Source organism: Hydractinia symbiolongicarpus, chromosome 3, assembly GCF_029227915.1.
Source record: "Hydractinia symbiolongicarpus strain clone_291-10 chromosome 3, HSymV2.1, whole genome shotgun sequence".
Taxonomy (NCBI): domain Eukaryota; kingdom Metazoa; phylum Cnidaria; class Hydrozoa; order Anthoathecata; family Hydractiniidae; genus Hydractinia; species Hydractinia symbiolongicarpus.
Genome location: NC_079877.1, coordinates 21,519,550 through 21,537,428, shown reverse-complemented (window position 1 = coordinate 21,537,428; position 17,879 = coordinate 21,519,550). Strand labels below are relative to the sequence as shown.

Here is a 17,879-nt window from a genome sequence, read left to right as displayed (position 1 = left end):
TGTCAAGAAGATGGTACAATTGTTGGTCATTTGCCACGTGAGCTTTCAAGAACTCTAAAGTTTATTTTGGACAGAGGGGCAAGAATTCTGGCAGTTTTGACATCGACACACTACAGAAAATCACCATTGGTTCAAGGCGGCATAGAAATTCCCTGTAAAGTGACGGTGGAAATGTCTCCAACATTGAAAAATGGACAACTTCTTGACCGCCTAATGGAACTAGTAGACGCAGTGTACAGTGAACCAACAGCACCCATCATCCTTGGTTCTATCTTTGCGGACGAATTGGAGGTCGAATGTGTATCCCATGAGATTTACAAGAAGAATTTACCAAATGGTGAGAAAAGAAAAAAGGTGAAAGAGACAAAATCACATGACATAAGAGACATGTTATATAAAAACAAAGAATCGAAAAGGTCAAAGAGTGAAGACGCAAATAACGAAAACATGAAAAGACGAGACGAAAACACAGAGACTATCGTCATAGATTAATTTTTTTGTATCTTTGTATCAACACAGATATTAGTATTGAATACTGGATTCGATTGTAAATGTTATAAATTTTCTTTCTCGAAATAAGATTTCTAAGTATTTTGTGCGTTTTTGGTGAAAAATGATAAAATAGCTTACTGGATAAACTTTCGCGAATGAAGAAATTCGGAAAATTTCGCGAGATAAAGTTTCGCGAATTAAGAAACTCGCAAATTTTCGCGAGATAAACTTTTGCGAAAATGGCGAAAAATCGCGAATTCGCGAAACTTTCTCTGGCGAAAGTTTCTCCAATTAAAGTGGCTACTATTTTTTACCTTTTCGATTGACCACTTATAATATAACTTTTTGTAACATGCTTTCTTCTCTAATAATTTTGTGTGTGTTTACGGTAGGCATCCATGATATATTATTGTAACTTTTATTATAAAATAAACATGATCTGCTTAATTTAACTTTTTTTTTCATGTCCCATTCTACCCCGATTGCGGGGCAAGATGGGACAACACCTCCCCATTACGTTTTAGTCATTTTTCCCAAATTTGATGATAGTTTTTTGCTGATTATTTGGCTGCACATAAATTGTAATAGGTATAGGTTCATTTCAGGTGAAATTCTAAACTACTTCATTTTAACAGCAGGTGTTATTTAGGAAAATAACCTTAAGTGTCCCATCTTGCCCCGTATTACGCTACTTTGGGAAGCATTTCCCATACAATGCAATCGTTCTCTGTTTTTAAGAATATGTCAGCACATTAATGTCAAAGTCTTGGGTTGAAAAGGAGACGTAGTAATGTTAACGAGGCAGTTTTACGTAGTATAATTGAACAAGAACTACAAGGTCCAGCTGCAGTGAAAGGATACCAAGGGCTTTGGCATTCACTTCGATGTTCATAATGGCTACACGTGACACCGTGATGCAACTGCTAAGAGAGTTAGACCCGGATGGTACTGAACAAAGAAGATCGCGCCGTCTACGCCGTAGAGAATACACATCACCCGGTCCTAACAATTGCTGGCATGTGGATGGGTATGATAAACTGAAACCATTCACGGTTGTATTGATGGTTTCTCGCGAAAAGTTTTATGGTTGAAAGTTTCCAGGAGCAATAACAACCCACTAGTATCTGCTCACTTGTTCTTAGAAAAAGTAAAAGAGTTAGGGTTTTGTCCACTTTTAGTTCAAACAGATTGTGGTACCGAAAACGGTGTTATGGCTGATATGCGGTGTTACTTAACACAAGACGCTAACGCACACAGATATGAGTCATCGCTGTCCAATCAAAGGATCGAAAATTGGTAGTCCTTCTATCGACGATCTTTTACAAGTTGGATAATAATTTTTTTAAAGAATATGGTAGAGAAAGGAGTGTTATTGCCGGGGAATCACATTCATGAGGAATGTGTTTGGTTTGTGTTTTCTGATTTATTACAATCTCAACTATACCAGGTTCGCTACCAATGGAATACCCACTTTATACGAAAGTCCCGCCACGACAGTGTGAGTGGAATTCCAGATATCTTATTTTACTTGCCAACTGCAGTTAATGCTAATGACCAAAAACGCTTGATATCAGAAGATGATATACATAAATTAACATCGCAAAGAGATGTAATTTCAGAAGGTAGGAACGCTATGACAGAGGTCCATACTGAACTTCTTCAATATTTTAAATATGTGGTACAATCAGAGAACATGGAATATCCACCAAAAAAATGGCACAATGGTCAGGGTTTGTTCGAACAGATAACAAAACTTTGTGTATAAACTATGAACATAGAAAAGAGACATTTGAAACTAATAACATAATTTTCATCCATAGAAATATAACATAGTAGTATAAACAAGCCTATTTTTCATGTAAGTCGAATGATATTGGCGTGCAGTCAAACATAAGTAGTAAGAAAAGGAGTCTGCATATGAACATTAACAAAATTTATGTCAAACATAAAAAGTACAATATACTGTCTCTTGTGAAGACTTTTTTCAATATATATATAATATACCAAATAAATATATAATATACCAAAATGCAACTAACATGACATGGTGTTGAAGAAGTGAATAAACAAAAAATAATCGACTTATTCATATGCATCAGGGAGAAAGAGTAGTAAAAATTATGAGTTCATGTATTTAGGTGTTCGTGTATTCAAGAGAATTAACTAGCACATAGAAAAGTTATTTTCACCCCTTAATTATAAATTAAAATTTTCATTCCTCCCTGATTATATATATCTAAAACTCATCATAAATTATAAATGCAATAAAACCTTCAAAAATTTCTACACATATACTTCATAAACACAAGTTGATCAAATTTGTCCAAATCCAGGCAGATATCTGTACAAAAACTTTCAGTAAAATTCTCCAAGTATCTTGGTGTTACTGGGAATGTCATGATCATTAAGCATATGCTTACATTGACACATTTCCCAAACTGCTCATCATTGACATGATTAAAAGATATTTTCCCTTTTCCATACATTGATGACAAAACAAATTTTGAACCAGTACAAAATTGAACAACATCACTTAAAGTGATTACATGCTCTTTGTTTGACTCATGCCCTTTCTTCGTTCAGACAAATAATTTTGACTTTTTTTTATCCCTCGTGCTCTAAAATTTCTAAAAAATTTGTCCAGTTGTAACATATGTCTTCTTCTGCTTCACGTAGTGATTTATCTTCTGTATTACTTGTGTATTCTACTGTAGTGTAAATTTTCTATACATCTGAGGATTGACATGATTTGGAAATAGCGAATTCGATTTCACTTTCTTTGTAATGTGTTTTTAAAATTGTTAACATTCCAAGAATATCCAACCCACTTAAAAATGAGGCAATTTCTTCTGCACAAGTGGATAAACAGCAGTGTCTGATGATGTTAAACTTACATTGACTTTTGTAACTCCTAAAGCGTATCTCTCTGGGAATAGCTGTATAGCTGTCTTGAAGGCAGCATTGTCTGGTGGCAGCTAATATAGTTTTAAGTTTTTGTCGGGGACGTCATCGACTTTGAAAACTTCTGTACCACCATCCAAGAGCATCGATACAACACAAGGCATAAAATACCTTGGCCCAGCACAACTCATGATAAGTGCTAATGACACTAGGTTACCAAATAATTTGAAATGTCCTTTTTGTAATTTCTCGAAGTCATGCTGGAATGTTGAGCCATTATCACCTGATTGCAATAAATATTTTTTCACATCATCAAAAAGTGCTGCAAAGAGCTCTTTAAGTGGCCCACCACCATCTTGTGCTTCTTCACCAATGAATGTAATTGTAAACGGTTTAACACCTTCATGATACAGTAGAGTCTCCATAACTCGAACCTCTATAACTCGAATCTCTCCTTAACTCGAACAAATTCGTTGGCACCGTGAAAATTTCCTAATAAACTCTTATAAAAAAACCTCTACAACTCGAACCTCCATAACTCGAATCTTCCCTTAACTCGAACAAATTTTTTTGTCCCTTGGAGACTTTTCTCTCCATAACTCGAATTTTCTGACATCATAATCAAAATTCGAACAGTTTTCCTGATAAATTGGGTCTAAAAATCTTGTTAATACGTGTTTTGCAGGCCTTATTATTAATTCGAATGATTAATGATGCGTCATCCAAACCTTTCGAACGTCTTTTTCGAACGTTTTCGAGAAAATCTAAAGAATTTCAAAAGAAAGACACTCTCATAACAATGTCGTCTGTGGCAGGATCAAAGCGTCGAATTGACAATAAGTCGTGCAAAATCAAGTACAAAGCTCTTAAAGCGTTGGAAAAGGGTACTGCGCCAAAGGATGTGGCAAAAGAGTTCAAAATTCCTCCAAGCACCCTGTCAACTTGGAAAAAAAATAAAGAAAAGATTTACAAGCAGTTTAACAACGGGCAAACATCGAAGAGATCAAAGCCAGAAAAATTCGAAGATGTGAACAAAGCTGTTCATAAATGGTTACTTATGATGAGGAGTGAGAATATCCCAATCAGTGGCCCGATGCTGAAAGAGAAAGCTCTTGAGTTTGCCAAAGCGTTGGGTGTCGAGTCATTTCAAGCTTGTCAGGGGTGGATGGCTAAATGGAAAACCAGGTTAGTTGACTAAGATTTTGTTTGTTTATCTTCGTGAAGATAAAATCTAAAAAAATGTTACAATAGCTTTGGTAGTTGTTTTTTCAAAATATCAATAGACTCTCTTTCAGAGAGGAAGGATAATTTGCATGGGACTTTCATCCCTAATCCATCACCAGCATTCAATGACTTTCCAGTAATTGTTATTTTGCATACATTGAAGCTGTCATTCTTCAGAAAGTAAAATATGACTTTTGCAAAGCGTCCTGACTTTCCTAGTGGTAGATGTCCAATGATTTCTCCATCATTTTTCTTGACTGCAACTGCATATTTATCCATTTTATTTGTTGGTTCCATGAAACCATAAAATTCATCTCCAACAGAGGGTGTCCAATTACTTTTATAAACATGATACCCCATGACAAAAGCGTCGATTTCGTACGTAGTAAGTTTAATGATAGGAAGTTCTATACAACAAATAATGTCTGTTAATCTTTTGACTTGTTGGACTTTCATGGCTTCCATGCTTTCTTTCACTCGTCAAAACTTCGAAACTTGGTAAAAATCGAATCTTTTTCTATTTGAATTCTTTCACAAATCAAAACATGGTAACAATCGAATGTTTTCTATTCGAATCATGGCCATGGCATTCTAAATTTAGAATTCCATGATTCGAATCAAACAAAATGTAAAGCTCCATCTACACTAGTCACAACTACAGAGATAAACGTTTTTCTCATCCATTCCTTTCAGGTATGGAGTATCCTTCAAAACCATCGCTGGAGAATCACGGTCCGTCACTGAGGAAATGACAGCGCCATGGTCGGAGACAACATTACCAACCATTCTCTCCCGCTATCCTCTGGAAGACATTTTTAACGCCGACGAATTTGGGCTTTTCTTTCAATGCCTTCCCAGTAAAACTTTGCACATGAAAGGTGATAAGTGTTCTGGAGGAAAACACAGCAAAGTTAGACTTACTGGTTTAGCTGCTGGTAATGCCTTGGGGGAACGATTGCCAATGTTTGTAATCGGCAAGTCCGCCAACCCTCGTTGCTTTAAAGGTGTCAAAACACTACCCTGTCGATACCGTTCGCAAAAGAAGAGTTGGATGTCTGGAGAGCTGTTCGAAGAGTGGGTACGCGAGCTTGATCGAAAATTCTCTGTCTCTAAGCGAAAAATTGCTTTGATTATTGACAATTGTACCGCACATCCTCATGTTGAAAACCTGGAATGGGTAGAATTGATCTTTCTTCCTCCAAATACCACGTCCCTAACCCAACCTATGGACCAAGGAATTATCCGCGCCCTGAAAGCAAAATATCGATCGCTAGCAGTGCGGAAATTGATAAAAGCCTTGGACGAGGAAAAATCGACTCCGAAGTTCTCGATTCTTGGAGCTATGTACATGCTAAGGAAAGCATGGGATGATGTTTCCAACAAAACATTCACCAATTGCTTTCGAAAATCAGGAATTTCCCAAAAGGATGCAGAAAGAGCGATCAACGAAGATGACGACCCTTTTAAAAGTTTAACCAGCGAAGTAGAAGAAGACCCAATTCCAACCCTCGATGCTGAACTCTCTTACATAAAACGAAGGTTTCCTGACCACATTGATCCTGACTTATCAACTGAAGATTTCATTGATTTTGACATTGAAGTCAGTACATCCCATGGGCGTCTGAAGACTGCTGACATCATTGCTGAGATCACTGGGACTCAAGACGAAGAATTAGAAGAGGTCGACGAAGAAGACAAGGAGGAAGAAGATAAGATCACAAGACCGACGGCCGAGCAAGTGCGTACAGCTATCAACGTCTTCGAAGACTTGAGTATTTTTTCACATTTTGAAGAAGAAATGATAGCTTCCCTGAGGGACTTGAATCGTAATATCGCCAAAGATTTTGATATGAGTTGTAAGCAAACAGTTATCACCGACTTCTTTTCTAAATAAACATTAAAAAATTCATTAAAAGTGTATTGTTTTGACTTTCATTAACCTAATAGCCGCCTTAAAGTTAGACTTAAGATTAAATATAACGTTTTTATCCAGCTGGTTCACGTAAAGGGAGGATATTGCGCTAAAAGTTGAAAACCTCTACAACTCGAATGTCTCCATAACTCGAACGATTTCCTTTTCCCCGTGGCTGTTCGAGTTATGGAGACTCTACTGTATAAACGTTGTAATTTCTCTAATGTGTCAAGCCAAATTTTTCTCCGACTCACTGAAAGCTCCACAGTTCCTACTATTTTTAGAGATGCCTGCGAGTTTTCAAGTTTGTCTGTTAAAGATGGTCCATTGTCAATATAATTTTCAATTGAATAGATGTTGTTATCAAGTGTAAGAAATGCACTGTGTGTACTGTTATACTCTGTTGAAGGGATAGAACTGCAACCGTGTCCATCATTAAGTAAGCCGAATGGATTGTCTACATCGTCAATTGTTGTCAAAAAATTGTAACCATTATCAACTCTGGTGGACGTATTTTCAACATTGATGTAATCGATTTTGTCACTTTTTTTGCTATTATAATAAAATTGTGATGACAAACACAGGTAAAATAAAATTTGGGAATATGGTTTACAAAGGTCTTCCTTGTAGTCATTTAATTTAAAAGAAACACTTTTACCAGGCATACATATGACTTCTTGAAGGTTAGGTAAAGCTAGCCGTACATAACAGCCGTACCTAAGCCGTACCTTAGCCGTACGTAACTACACTTTTCTTTTTAAGGTGAGGTAATGTATTTTAATGGAGAAAAACTGAGCTAATCGTAGTGGTAAATTTGTTTTGTCACTGAATTTCTGTCTCTCAATCGCCAATGAACCCGCAAAATACGAAAAATGTTAACAAAACATCTTGCTCTTATAGAAACCAAACGGGGGAGAGCGCGGGAAGGTGATTCCCAAATCAACAATTTAAGTACGGCTGGCAATAAAAAGGTGGTTAGTACGAGCGGTGAACTTCAATGCGACTCATCAAGTAAAGTAAAATAAAGAGGATAGGTTAGGAAAAGAGAGGAAAAATATGAAAATTATAAGACAACATATATTTTAAGGTTGGGTCCTATCATATAAGAAACAACTTTAAAGGCTAAAATATGTTTAATAAAAACGAAATTAAGTTAAGTACGTTTGGCCAAAATAAGGTACGGTTGGAAAATATTAAGGTACGGCTAGGTCCTATCGTATAAAGAAACATCTTCAAATGCTAAAATTGTTCCATAAAAACGAAATTAGATTAGGTACGGCTATCCAAATGAAAGTACGGCTGCACATCTATTTAAAGTAAAATAAATTGTATAGCTGAAAATATAAAAAATATTACATAAGAAACGAGATGTTTCAACAAATACAAACAGGATAATATAATATAATATAATAAATATCACTATCAGTGTCAGATTGATTGCCTACATTCTCTAACGTTTTCCTAGGACCAAACCTGTAACAGATCTATCTGATCTTGATGCAATATATCGAAACGCTAACAACTGTAAAAGAAAGATGTCGATAAAATCAAAGGTCGAAAAGAGTGATTTAGAGATAACAAGAATAGATACAGGCCAGTTATGTTTATAGTCAGTCAGTGTGACTCTTAACCCAATTGCCAAACAATTCAAAAAAATACTGGGTAAGAACTTGGCCAGGGCTTCCTTCCTTGACGCTGCTAATGACATTCTCTCATATTACTTCGATATTGTCGACTTCTGATGATAGTGGCGATGCTTTTATCGAAGGTTTCATCATTGACTGTTGCACAACAGTAAGAACGTATAAAAGACGCTTCAGAACAAATAAATTTTAAAACATGCTTACATATATTTTCAGAAAGTTGATATAAAATATCATTTTGAAAAAGACGTTACATGTCTTTAACTACTTTCTTTGTTGCAATCTCCTTTACAAAAAGTGTTTCGTCTGATTCAACAAGGCACGAAAAATACGAGCTGGGATGGCTGTCCAGCGTGATCAGCTTTAAATATGAGAAACGGGACTCTAAAAGGGCTTTAATCTATCGTAAACAACCATCCGTATTCTCCAAATCGATTGCAATCAAACATTGAGCTACCAAAAGCAATTGCCGAAACTTGTATGGATAAGTCAGGATGTTTCTCTTGTTCAGAAGACCGAATAGCACTTCGCAACAAATAGCATGTGGTTGATGAGATTGAGATGTTTCATTTCCCGATTTTTTCAATTTAACAATAGAAAATGTATAGTAGTGTATATTTTGCTCTCGTAATAGAAAAAAAGAGTGTGTGAGGAATGAAGTGACAGTTTTTTTGTAAGAACCACCTAGACTTGGATTCTCTTGGTTATTATTTTTTATCTTATTTGTTAATGTGTTAGCGCATTCTCATTTTAATTCTGTCAAGAAATATTTCTTTATGTTTGTTGTTCTTTTTAGAAAAATGAGTTATTATTAATGTGGGCAAAGCCATGCGGGATGAGTACGGAGGGATGAGATTTGTTCGTGGGCGAAGACTTCCTCTAAAAGTATTAGAAGCATCTACTACACTCTACTACAGGCTACTACACTTTACTACAAGCTACTACACTCTACTACAGAGAAATACGCTCTACTACAGAAAAATTATTTTCTACTACGCTCTACTACAGGCTACTACACTCTACTACAAGCTACTACACTCTACTACAGAAAAATACGCTTTACTACAGGCTACTACACCCTACTACAGAGAAATACGCTTTACTACAGAGAAATACATTCTACTACGCTCTACTAAAGGCTACTACACTCTACTACAGGCTACTACAATCTACTACACTCTACTACAGAGAAATACGCTTTACTACAGAGAAAAACATTCTACTACGTTCTACTACAGGCTACTACACTCTACTACAAGCTACTACACTCTACTACAGAGAAATACGCTTTACTACAGAGAAATACGCTTTACTACAGAGAAATACATTCTACTACGATCTACTACAGGATACTACACTCTACTACAAGCTACTACACTCTACTACAGGCTACTACACTCTACTACAGAGAAATACGCTCTACTACACTCTACGACAAGCTACTACGCTCTACTGCAGGCTACTACACTCTACTGCAGGCTACTACACTCTACTACAGGCTACTACACTGTACTACAGAAAAATACGCTCTACTATGCTCTACTACAGGCTACTACACTCTACTACATGCTACTACAGGCTACCACCCTCTACTACAAAGAAATACGTTCTACTACGGCCTGCTATAGAAAATAACGTACCGCTACACATCGCTACGAAAAATTACGCTTTACTAAATTGTACTACAAGGTAAGAAAGAACTTGCTACACTCGACAACAGACATTGATGAGCCTCACTACAGTGTGCTACATGAAAATACGCTCCATGCTACACTGTTGTTTAGAGTCTAGGCTATTGTGTGCTAAAGTGGGCATATGGAGAATAGGAATTCGCTATTTCCATAAGGCTTGGGAACGTACATAGGTCTAACGCATGTTGAATACTACATCTCCTTCATATTCAGGAAGTAATACGTGGACGACTTACCGTTTGTTTTCACTGCGGTAAATCGCGCATGCGCAGAAAATTACCGTTAGTGATTAACCCGGATCCGAGAATTTTTATATCATATTTTTAGATCATATTTTAGCCTTAATAATTATATAGTTTGCTAGACTAGTAGATCTTGCAATAGGAATTAGTTGTAAAGTTTTTTATATATTTAGTCAGACATTGGGATCATCAGGTAACATAACGAAATCAAAAATTTCAACCGCCACAAAAACAACAACAAAAAAACACCATCAGTTTAACAGAAAAGGGGTAAATTATACTATTTAGCATTGATTAGTGTTCCAGTTCAAAAGGGTATATTTATTACAATTTATATATATTTGTGCTTCCTGTCTATAGGTCTAGGTGGCAAGAGGGTGACTTACTGATCGTGATGAAGGAGATATCAGTAAGAAACCCCTTTCAAACAAAGAAAGGATCAACGCAAAAAAGAATGGCATGGCAAGACATTGCAGAAAATTGCGAGAAGTCAAGCATAACAATTCCTGTTTCCGAAAGAGTGGTGAGAGAGAGGTTCCAGATAGTAAAAGACAAGTTTTTAAGAAAAATGAGGGCAGAAGAAAAAGGCAGTGGAATCACATGTACATACAGTGAGTTGGAGCAGTTGATGCAGGATTTAATTGATTTATAGCGCGACTGTGAGAAAGAAGCAACTGTGAGTAAAAAAGAAAACACAGAACATGACCGCGAAAAAGCTATAAATATAAGGAAAAGGTGTATGGAAAGAATGGGAGATCCAGGAAAAAGAAAAAAAAACAAGGATAATGACAGGATGGATTTTTTTAGAGAAAGGAATGAATCTATGATGAGAGATAGAGAGGAGGAAAGGAAGCTGAGAAAGGCGGAATTGGACTTAAGAAAGGAAGAGACTGGTTTAATGAAAGACCAGCAGAAACTTTTTCAAGATTCATTACTGCAAATGCAAGCTCAACAGAGCCAAATGATGCAGTTGCTGTTACAGAAACTTGAAAAATAAAACGTTTATGTATTTTATAAAGAATTTATGAATTTGCTGTCCTTAAGCGTATAAATTAATGCAGGATAAATTTTTGCGATATTAATTTTTGGGATTAAAGGTCCAAAAAAAATGAGTTTTACGGGATTTATTTTTGCGAATTGAGCTCTCAGCAAGAAAATATACATTTGCCTCAATATTGTTTCTTAGAAGATTTGTGGCTATAAAAATAGCCGTTTTAATTTCAATCATCCAGATAAATACGCTTCTAATGTTGGGGGCTGGCAGTTAAAAAATGTTGATGTGCAAGAGCCATAAATACAGGTCCTTGCATTACTTAAGAGAGCAGATGCAATATACTGTTTTGAAACAGCACTTAAACCTATCTTTTGCATCTTTGAATAGTCTGTAAATTTAAATCTTTCGATAACATCACCAAACACCCATTCAACTGACACCATGACTGATGACATGCGCTCATTATAAACACGTTCTTCTTCCAATAGGGGATTTTTAAAACCTGTTTGTAGCTGCTCCCTATGAGGATATGCAGGGTCACCATAAACACATAAAACTGTGCCATCAGGAGCAATTGAATATCTTTAGAGAATATCCATAAAGCCAGATTGTGCAAGAAGGTAACAATCATGTCTCGAGCCTTCAATTGGACCAAACAAATTCACAATGAGACCATTGCGAGTGGAAACAGATTGCATTTTGTAGCCATGGTGTCTTTTATGGCCACTGTACATGGCTTTCTGATCTGTACCTGGTCGAGCAATCCCCCTTAAAGTGCCATCAATAAAACCCCAACGGTTATCAAGTGGGGCACCTTCTGCGTGTATACAGTCTGCAAAATCTTTCAAAGCATCCTTTGACAACCACGCCTGATTAAATGATGTGAGAAGTCGTCCAAATCTATTGTGTATGATATCCAAAGTTCTGTTGAATATGTAGGACATATCAGGTACAGACCGCCCAAACCGCGGAATAAGATCTGAAAACCTACATGGAAAGGCAAGGCGACGCAAACTCAAACATAAGGCCTCCATTGGGTCTATGGTCAACCGATTTTCTGTTTTAACTCTTTCACCTGACAACCCTAGGGCATCACACAAACATAACAAATCTGTCTTTCTAAATCTAAAATCTGCCCAACATTCATCATCTGACCAATTATCAAGAGAAAATTTATCTTGCTCCCAATAGGGAAACACAGGATTTTTCTTTTTATTTCGTGTTTCGTCAAGAAAAAAAAAATATTCTTCTTCATCAATGAAACCATTCTCAAGTTGGAACATTAACACATCCTCCATGTGTGTTTACAAGTTTTAAAAAATGTTTCGCGCCACCGTTCGCCACCTTTTGACTTTTGCGCAAGTTCGATTGTAAACATCAAAACGGACCGACGATCGGGACCGATTTTTTTTTTTTTTTTTTTTTTTTTTTTTTTAAAGTTATATAAAAGATACTTAAAGATATAAAAGATATCGGGACCGATTTCCGCGCCCCGGAGGCTCGTACGTTCGTAAAATAGGGGTTTGCGCAAGTTCCCTAATGTCTATTAGTGAGGGCCACTATGTAATTTCGTGTGCACATGTGTGTTAAAAGTGATTTTTTGATTTAAAGTTGTTCCTTAGGTCCCAAATTACCAAAAAAATATAGGTGGCAAAATTTTTTGTCCCATGGGACCAAATTAGATGACGTCATCACTTTTACAGTCAGCAAAAAAATAATTTCACATTTATATGTCATATTATATATCGTTGGAAAGAGGAGATCGAGTGGATCAAAAAAAATGTAAGAAGCATGTCTTCAAAACGTAACGTTCGAAAGATATTACTATTCAAACTTTGTCATACCGACTAGTCTCAGTGACCATGATTTAGTAGGTTGCGTACGAAAATTAAACAACAAAAAGTACACGTCAAAAACAGTCAAAACCAGAAATTATGCCAAATACAATCCTGATAATATGAATCGTGATTTTGAACAAGTGAATTGGTTGCCGGTATTATCTTTATCAAACGTTAATGACGCTGTTAACACATTTAATGGTATTGTAAAAGATATTTTCGACAAACATGCGCCGATCATTCAAAAAAGAGTGAAAGGTCGCCCATGCGCTTGGCTTAACGAAAACTTGAAATCAATAATGAACCAGCGTGATCAACTTTTACGAAAGGCTAGAAAAAGCAACAGTGCAAGTGATTGGAGGAAATATAAGGACTTAAGAAATAAATGCAACAATATGCAAAAAAACGCTAAGGCTAAACATCACAAGAACTTAATAGACGAAAACCGCACAAATCCCAAAGCTTTCTGGAAAGCAGTGAAAACTATATTTCCGACAAAGGCTAACACAAAAAATGCGTCTAATAACGAGAAAGATAATCAAACTCGCGCCAATGCCTTCCGTGATTACTTTTCAACAGTCGTAAATAATCTGAAGTCATCCGCATTTAAATTGAAGAACTTTATCTGGAAACCGCCAAATCACATTTGCTCCAGAACTAGAAAATCTTTTAATTTTCAATATGTGTCTAAAGTTTTTATTAAGGATTTTCTTAAAAAGAAATTAAAGAGAAAGAAATCCACTGGGCTTGATGAACTCCCTCCTGGAATGCTTAAAGATTGTGCGCAACATTTAATTGTTCCGTTACATCACATTATTAACCAGTCTTTACGCTCCAGTACAGTTCCGAACGCATGGAAACAAGCAAAAATCGTCCCACTTTTTAAATCAGGAGACACAAACAAACCTGAAAATTATCGTCCAATTTCAGTGTTGCCTATACTCTCTAAATTATTGGAAAAAGCAATACACACACAATTAATGGAATTTTTAGAAAATGAGAAATTACTAAATGACTCCCAATTTGGCTATAGAGCTAAACGTTCAACACATCTTGCAACAACACTACTTGTTGACGAAGTAAGACAAGCTGCCGAGAACGGAAAGTTAGTTGGAGCGCTGTTCCTGGATTTAAGTAAAGCGTTCGATACGATCAGTCACGATGTAGTCTTAAGAAAACTTTCATTATACGGTGTTGACAATGTAGAATTGTTGTGGTTTACAGATTATCTTTTTAACCGATCACAAGTTGTTGAAGTTGGCAATCGAACATCAGAAAGTTTTAATGTTGTAAGTGGAATGCCGCAAGGATCGATACTCGGTCCTATACTATTTTTGATATTTTTTAATGACTTCTCGGAACACCTTGAGAAAAGTAAGTGTATTCAATTTGCTGACGATACCGTCATCTATGTTGCAAATGCTGACCCCTATATAATAGAAACAACATTGAACGATGAATTAGAAAACGTATCCACTTATTTGAACGATAACGAACTCATACTAAATCTAAAGAAAGGAAAAACAGAAACTGTGCTATTTAGAACATCTAAAAGATTATCCCGTAAAAATACCAAAAATACAATCCAATTGGCAATGCAGGGTCAACCTATTCATCATTCCACGTCTTACATATATTTGGGAAACGAACTGGATTCGTCACTAACCCTGGTTGATAATTTCGAGAAGTCATATAAGAAAGCAGCCGGAAGATTGAACCTTCTTAGAAAAATGCGACCATTTCTGAGTTTTGAAGCTGCATATAAAATCTATCAGATGGTAATTGATACCATTTTGTTGTATAGTTCTCTTTTAAATTTAAAATTAACGATCACCCAACGAAAAAAGTTACAATCAATAGAAAATCGAGCCGGACAAATAGTTGGAGGAAAAAATACGATTGGGAGTATTGAAGGAAAGATGAAAGGACGGGCATGCGTTCTGGTAAAAAGCTATCTGACGAGCACTGTCTGCGAAAATTTCAATAATTATTTTGTTATCAACGAGCATTCAATTAACACACGGAATCGAAATATGTTAGTGAAATTACCTCGTATAAAATTGGAGTTCGGAAAAAGATCCTTCAAATATCTTGGTGCAGCATTATACAATGACTTACCATTAAAAATACGTTGTTGCGATAACTTATTTCAGTTCAAATAATTAGTTTATCAACATTTTATGTAAATATTCGCTTTTAAAATATGTTTTATATGTTTTTAGTAATTATTTAAGTAGCTTCTGTTTCTAACTTTTGCGCATTCTAGTTTCACATTTTTCTTTTTTCCCTTTTTCTTTTTTCTTGGTACGTACATGCGTTTTATATTAATTTCTTAGCTAACTTATGAGTGGTTATGTAGTAGATAATAGTTTTTGCTTATATTTTTCTTTCTTTTATATATTTTTACTGACAGGACACACGATGATAGCAGTAGTTCATTTTACTGAAGTGTAAAAAATCCTGTATAAATATTGTTTAATAATAATAATAATAATAATAATAATAATAGTACAAATTACAGACCGGTAATTTACTGACCCAGCACAAAAATGACTATAACCTGCTCAATAGCGAAGTTTTTTTGTTGAATTTTAGTATGGTATTGGGTCACCCTAATGTCTTTCTGTTTGATCAAAATTTATTGTTCAAATCACTTCAAGAGATAATTTACAGACCAGTAATTTACAGACCAAAGCACGTGTTTAGTTGTTTACTTTCTTTCTGGTAATTTCACAAAGTTAAAAAAATTGCTGAAAATAATGACAAAAAACAACTTCAGCAATGCTTGTACAATGTTTCATTCACTCATCATCACTAGAATTATATTCATCTGACTCGGATTCATCGCTTGCGCCACCACTGTTTTGACACGTCGTACATTTACACATGTCAGTGCACAAAGAACCATTTTTACGGCATTTACATCGGTTGGATATGCAACTTGTTTTGCAATTACAAGAACTTAACTCGATGAGTGCCAACGGTGCAGGAAGTTCATCAGTCATTATGGGGGATAAGTTACCGACTTCATCTGTATCCCAACCATAATTGACTGCATTCGGAAGTTGTTGAATGAGGATATGCGAGCTTCGTAAAACCATTGAAATGAAGTGACACCTGAATATTTTGTACTTCAATGCAGCTAATGTTGGTGGCAACATATCAGCATCACACTGGAATTTGGAGAATAAATGCCAACGCAATTGAGATAGTGATACCACGTCTGCAGGACATTTATTCCCCTTATACATTGAAATCACGAAACGTTCTAAGCTTTCCAGTGTTTCCAGATTAGGAAGTTCGACAGTACTTCCAAGTGTCGATAATGCCAGAACCACCTCATTATCTGCCTGTAAAAGAATCTTCAGCCAAGCAGACTTCGATTTCTTGTTGAAACGTCCAGTTTGGTCACACCCTGTGAACGTATGAAAACCAAGAATAGCTTTCGCGTGTACTGCACCAAGGGCTTCAAAGCAATTACGAATATCAATATCACGTAGAGTAGAACCTCGCCCTGTTCTAAAAATGGTATTTATTGGTAACATCTCATAGTAGTAAATTTGCAGTAGAAACACGTCAGTATCCGGAGAGTAAACAATACAACTGGTGAAAGGAGATTGTTGTGAACATCCATAGCATTATATATAAGTGCTGTGTCAGCTTCTTCGTGGTCGTGTATTCTGCAATCAACAAAATTTGATTCCATTTTAGTATCATAAGTCACTATATACCGAATATGCAATGATGAAAGAGCCTCCATCACTTTCTTTGCCAGGTAGATGGTTAAAGCTTGCTTTGTATCAATGTGGGAAAGAAATTGCTTGAGACTAATGGATGAAATATTGGTGTTGTCTGATACTTTGTATCGAACTTCATTACCAGATGTACGATGCTTTCTTGTCCGTGCTTTCAAGGAGTTTTCTATATAGCGATCAAATACCAATCGTATTTCATCACATCCTCTTGAAATTTGTAGTACACGTTCTGTGAAAGCTGATGCGAAATCCTAAAAAATTAACTAGTTTTGCGCACTCGAATATTGTAGCGACATCATCTACGGGGTTTTGAAAGTTCAACTCGATTGCTTTTGATTGCGTCTGGGTTGTACAAATTCTTTCTGATTCTGTTCTTGATGGAGGTCTTGAAAACACTATGTCCTCAATATTTTCTGTTAACAAGTGCTTTAAATATCGCTTGTAATTGATTTGGTTGCTTTCGGAGTTTCCCATTAAGTTGTTGTATGTATAGTTAACATCGTTCATACTTATTACGTTGTCGTGTGATTCCCCCAATAAATGTTTGATTATGTTAATTATTTCAACATCTGCAAGTGCGCGGTCTGTATCTTCCATATTTTGTAGCTGTGATATGTCTTGATGTAATGCTAAAGCCTCTCTCTGAACCTTCACCCAACATGCTAAATGATATTGGGCATCATTTGCTATAGCATCAGCGTTAGGAATATTGTTCATACGGATGAAAAATGATTTATTTGCTATAAGCTTCGAGACCTCCAGCATCTTTGTTGCTACCGTCTTAGACATAACTTTATATATCTTTCCTCCCCTTTCTTGACAAATAATGCAAAGGTGTTTTTGAAACATAATTCCACTTGAGCGCAATGTTTTTTTTTCATTTTGTTTCACAGATACAACAAATGATGGGCTAAAACTGTCCGAAGACTCTTTTGATACTGGCCGTTTCTTTAACCTGTCTATCTCTGTTTTATTTGTGGCCATTTTGTAACAATCAGAATGGTATGAAGACTTTCCTTCAACAAGCTGTACAATATCATATGACTTCAGTTTTTCCCAACAATCTAGATACTTCGAATCACCACAACTAACTCTTTCCTCCAGACATGATAATAACTTTTTCAAATACTGCTCTTTTGGGTTGCCAACAACAAAATACGACATCTTGGTCAAAGTATCAAACAAAA

At 36.0% G+C, this 17,879-nt stretch overlaps 1 protein-coding gene across 1 annotated transcript; it reads left to right on the top strand.

Annotated features, from left to right (window-relative positions):
• Positions 1 to 5,071: 5,071 nt before the first annotated feature.
• On the top strand, positions 5,072 to 6,511 carry LOC130636937 (tigger transposable element-derived protein 4-like). Its single transcript, XM_057446787.1, has 2 exons — positions 5,072 to 5,115; positions 5,311 to 6,511. Exons 1-2 carry the CDS (start codon positions 5,072 to 5,074, stop codon positions 6,509 to 6,511), a joined length of 1,245 nt encoding a protein of 414 aa, XP_057302770.1.
• The last annotated feature ends 11,368 nt before the right edge of the window (positions 6,512 to 17,879 follow it).

Bases quoted from the DNA above. Each gene is read 5' to 3' on its own strand.
- LOC130636937 (XM_057446787.1), top strand. From the start codon at position 5,072: ATGGCTTCCATGCTTTCTTTCACTCGTCAAAACTTCGAAACTTG. The intron at 5,116-5,310 runs GTAAAAATCGAA...CATTCCTTTCAG, and splicing joins CGTCAAAACTTCGAAACTTG to GTATGGAGTATCCTTCAAAA.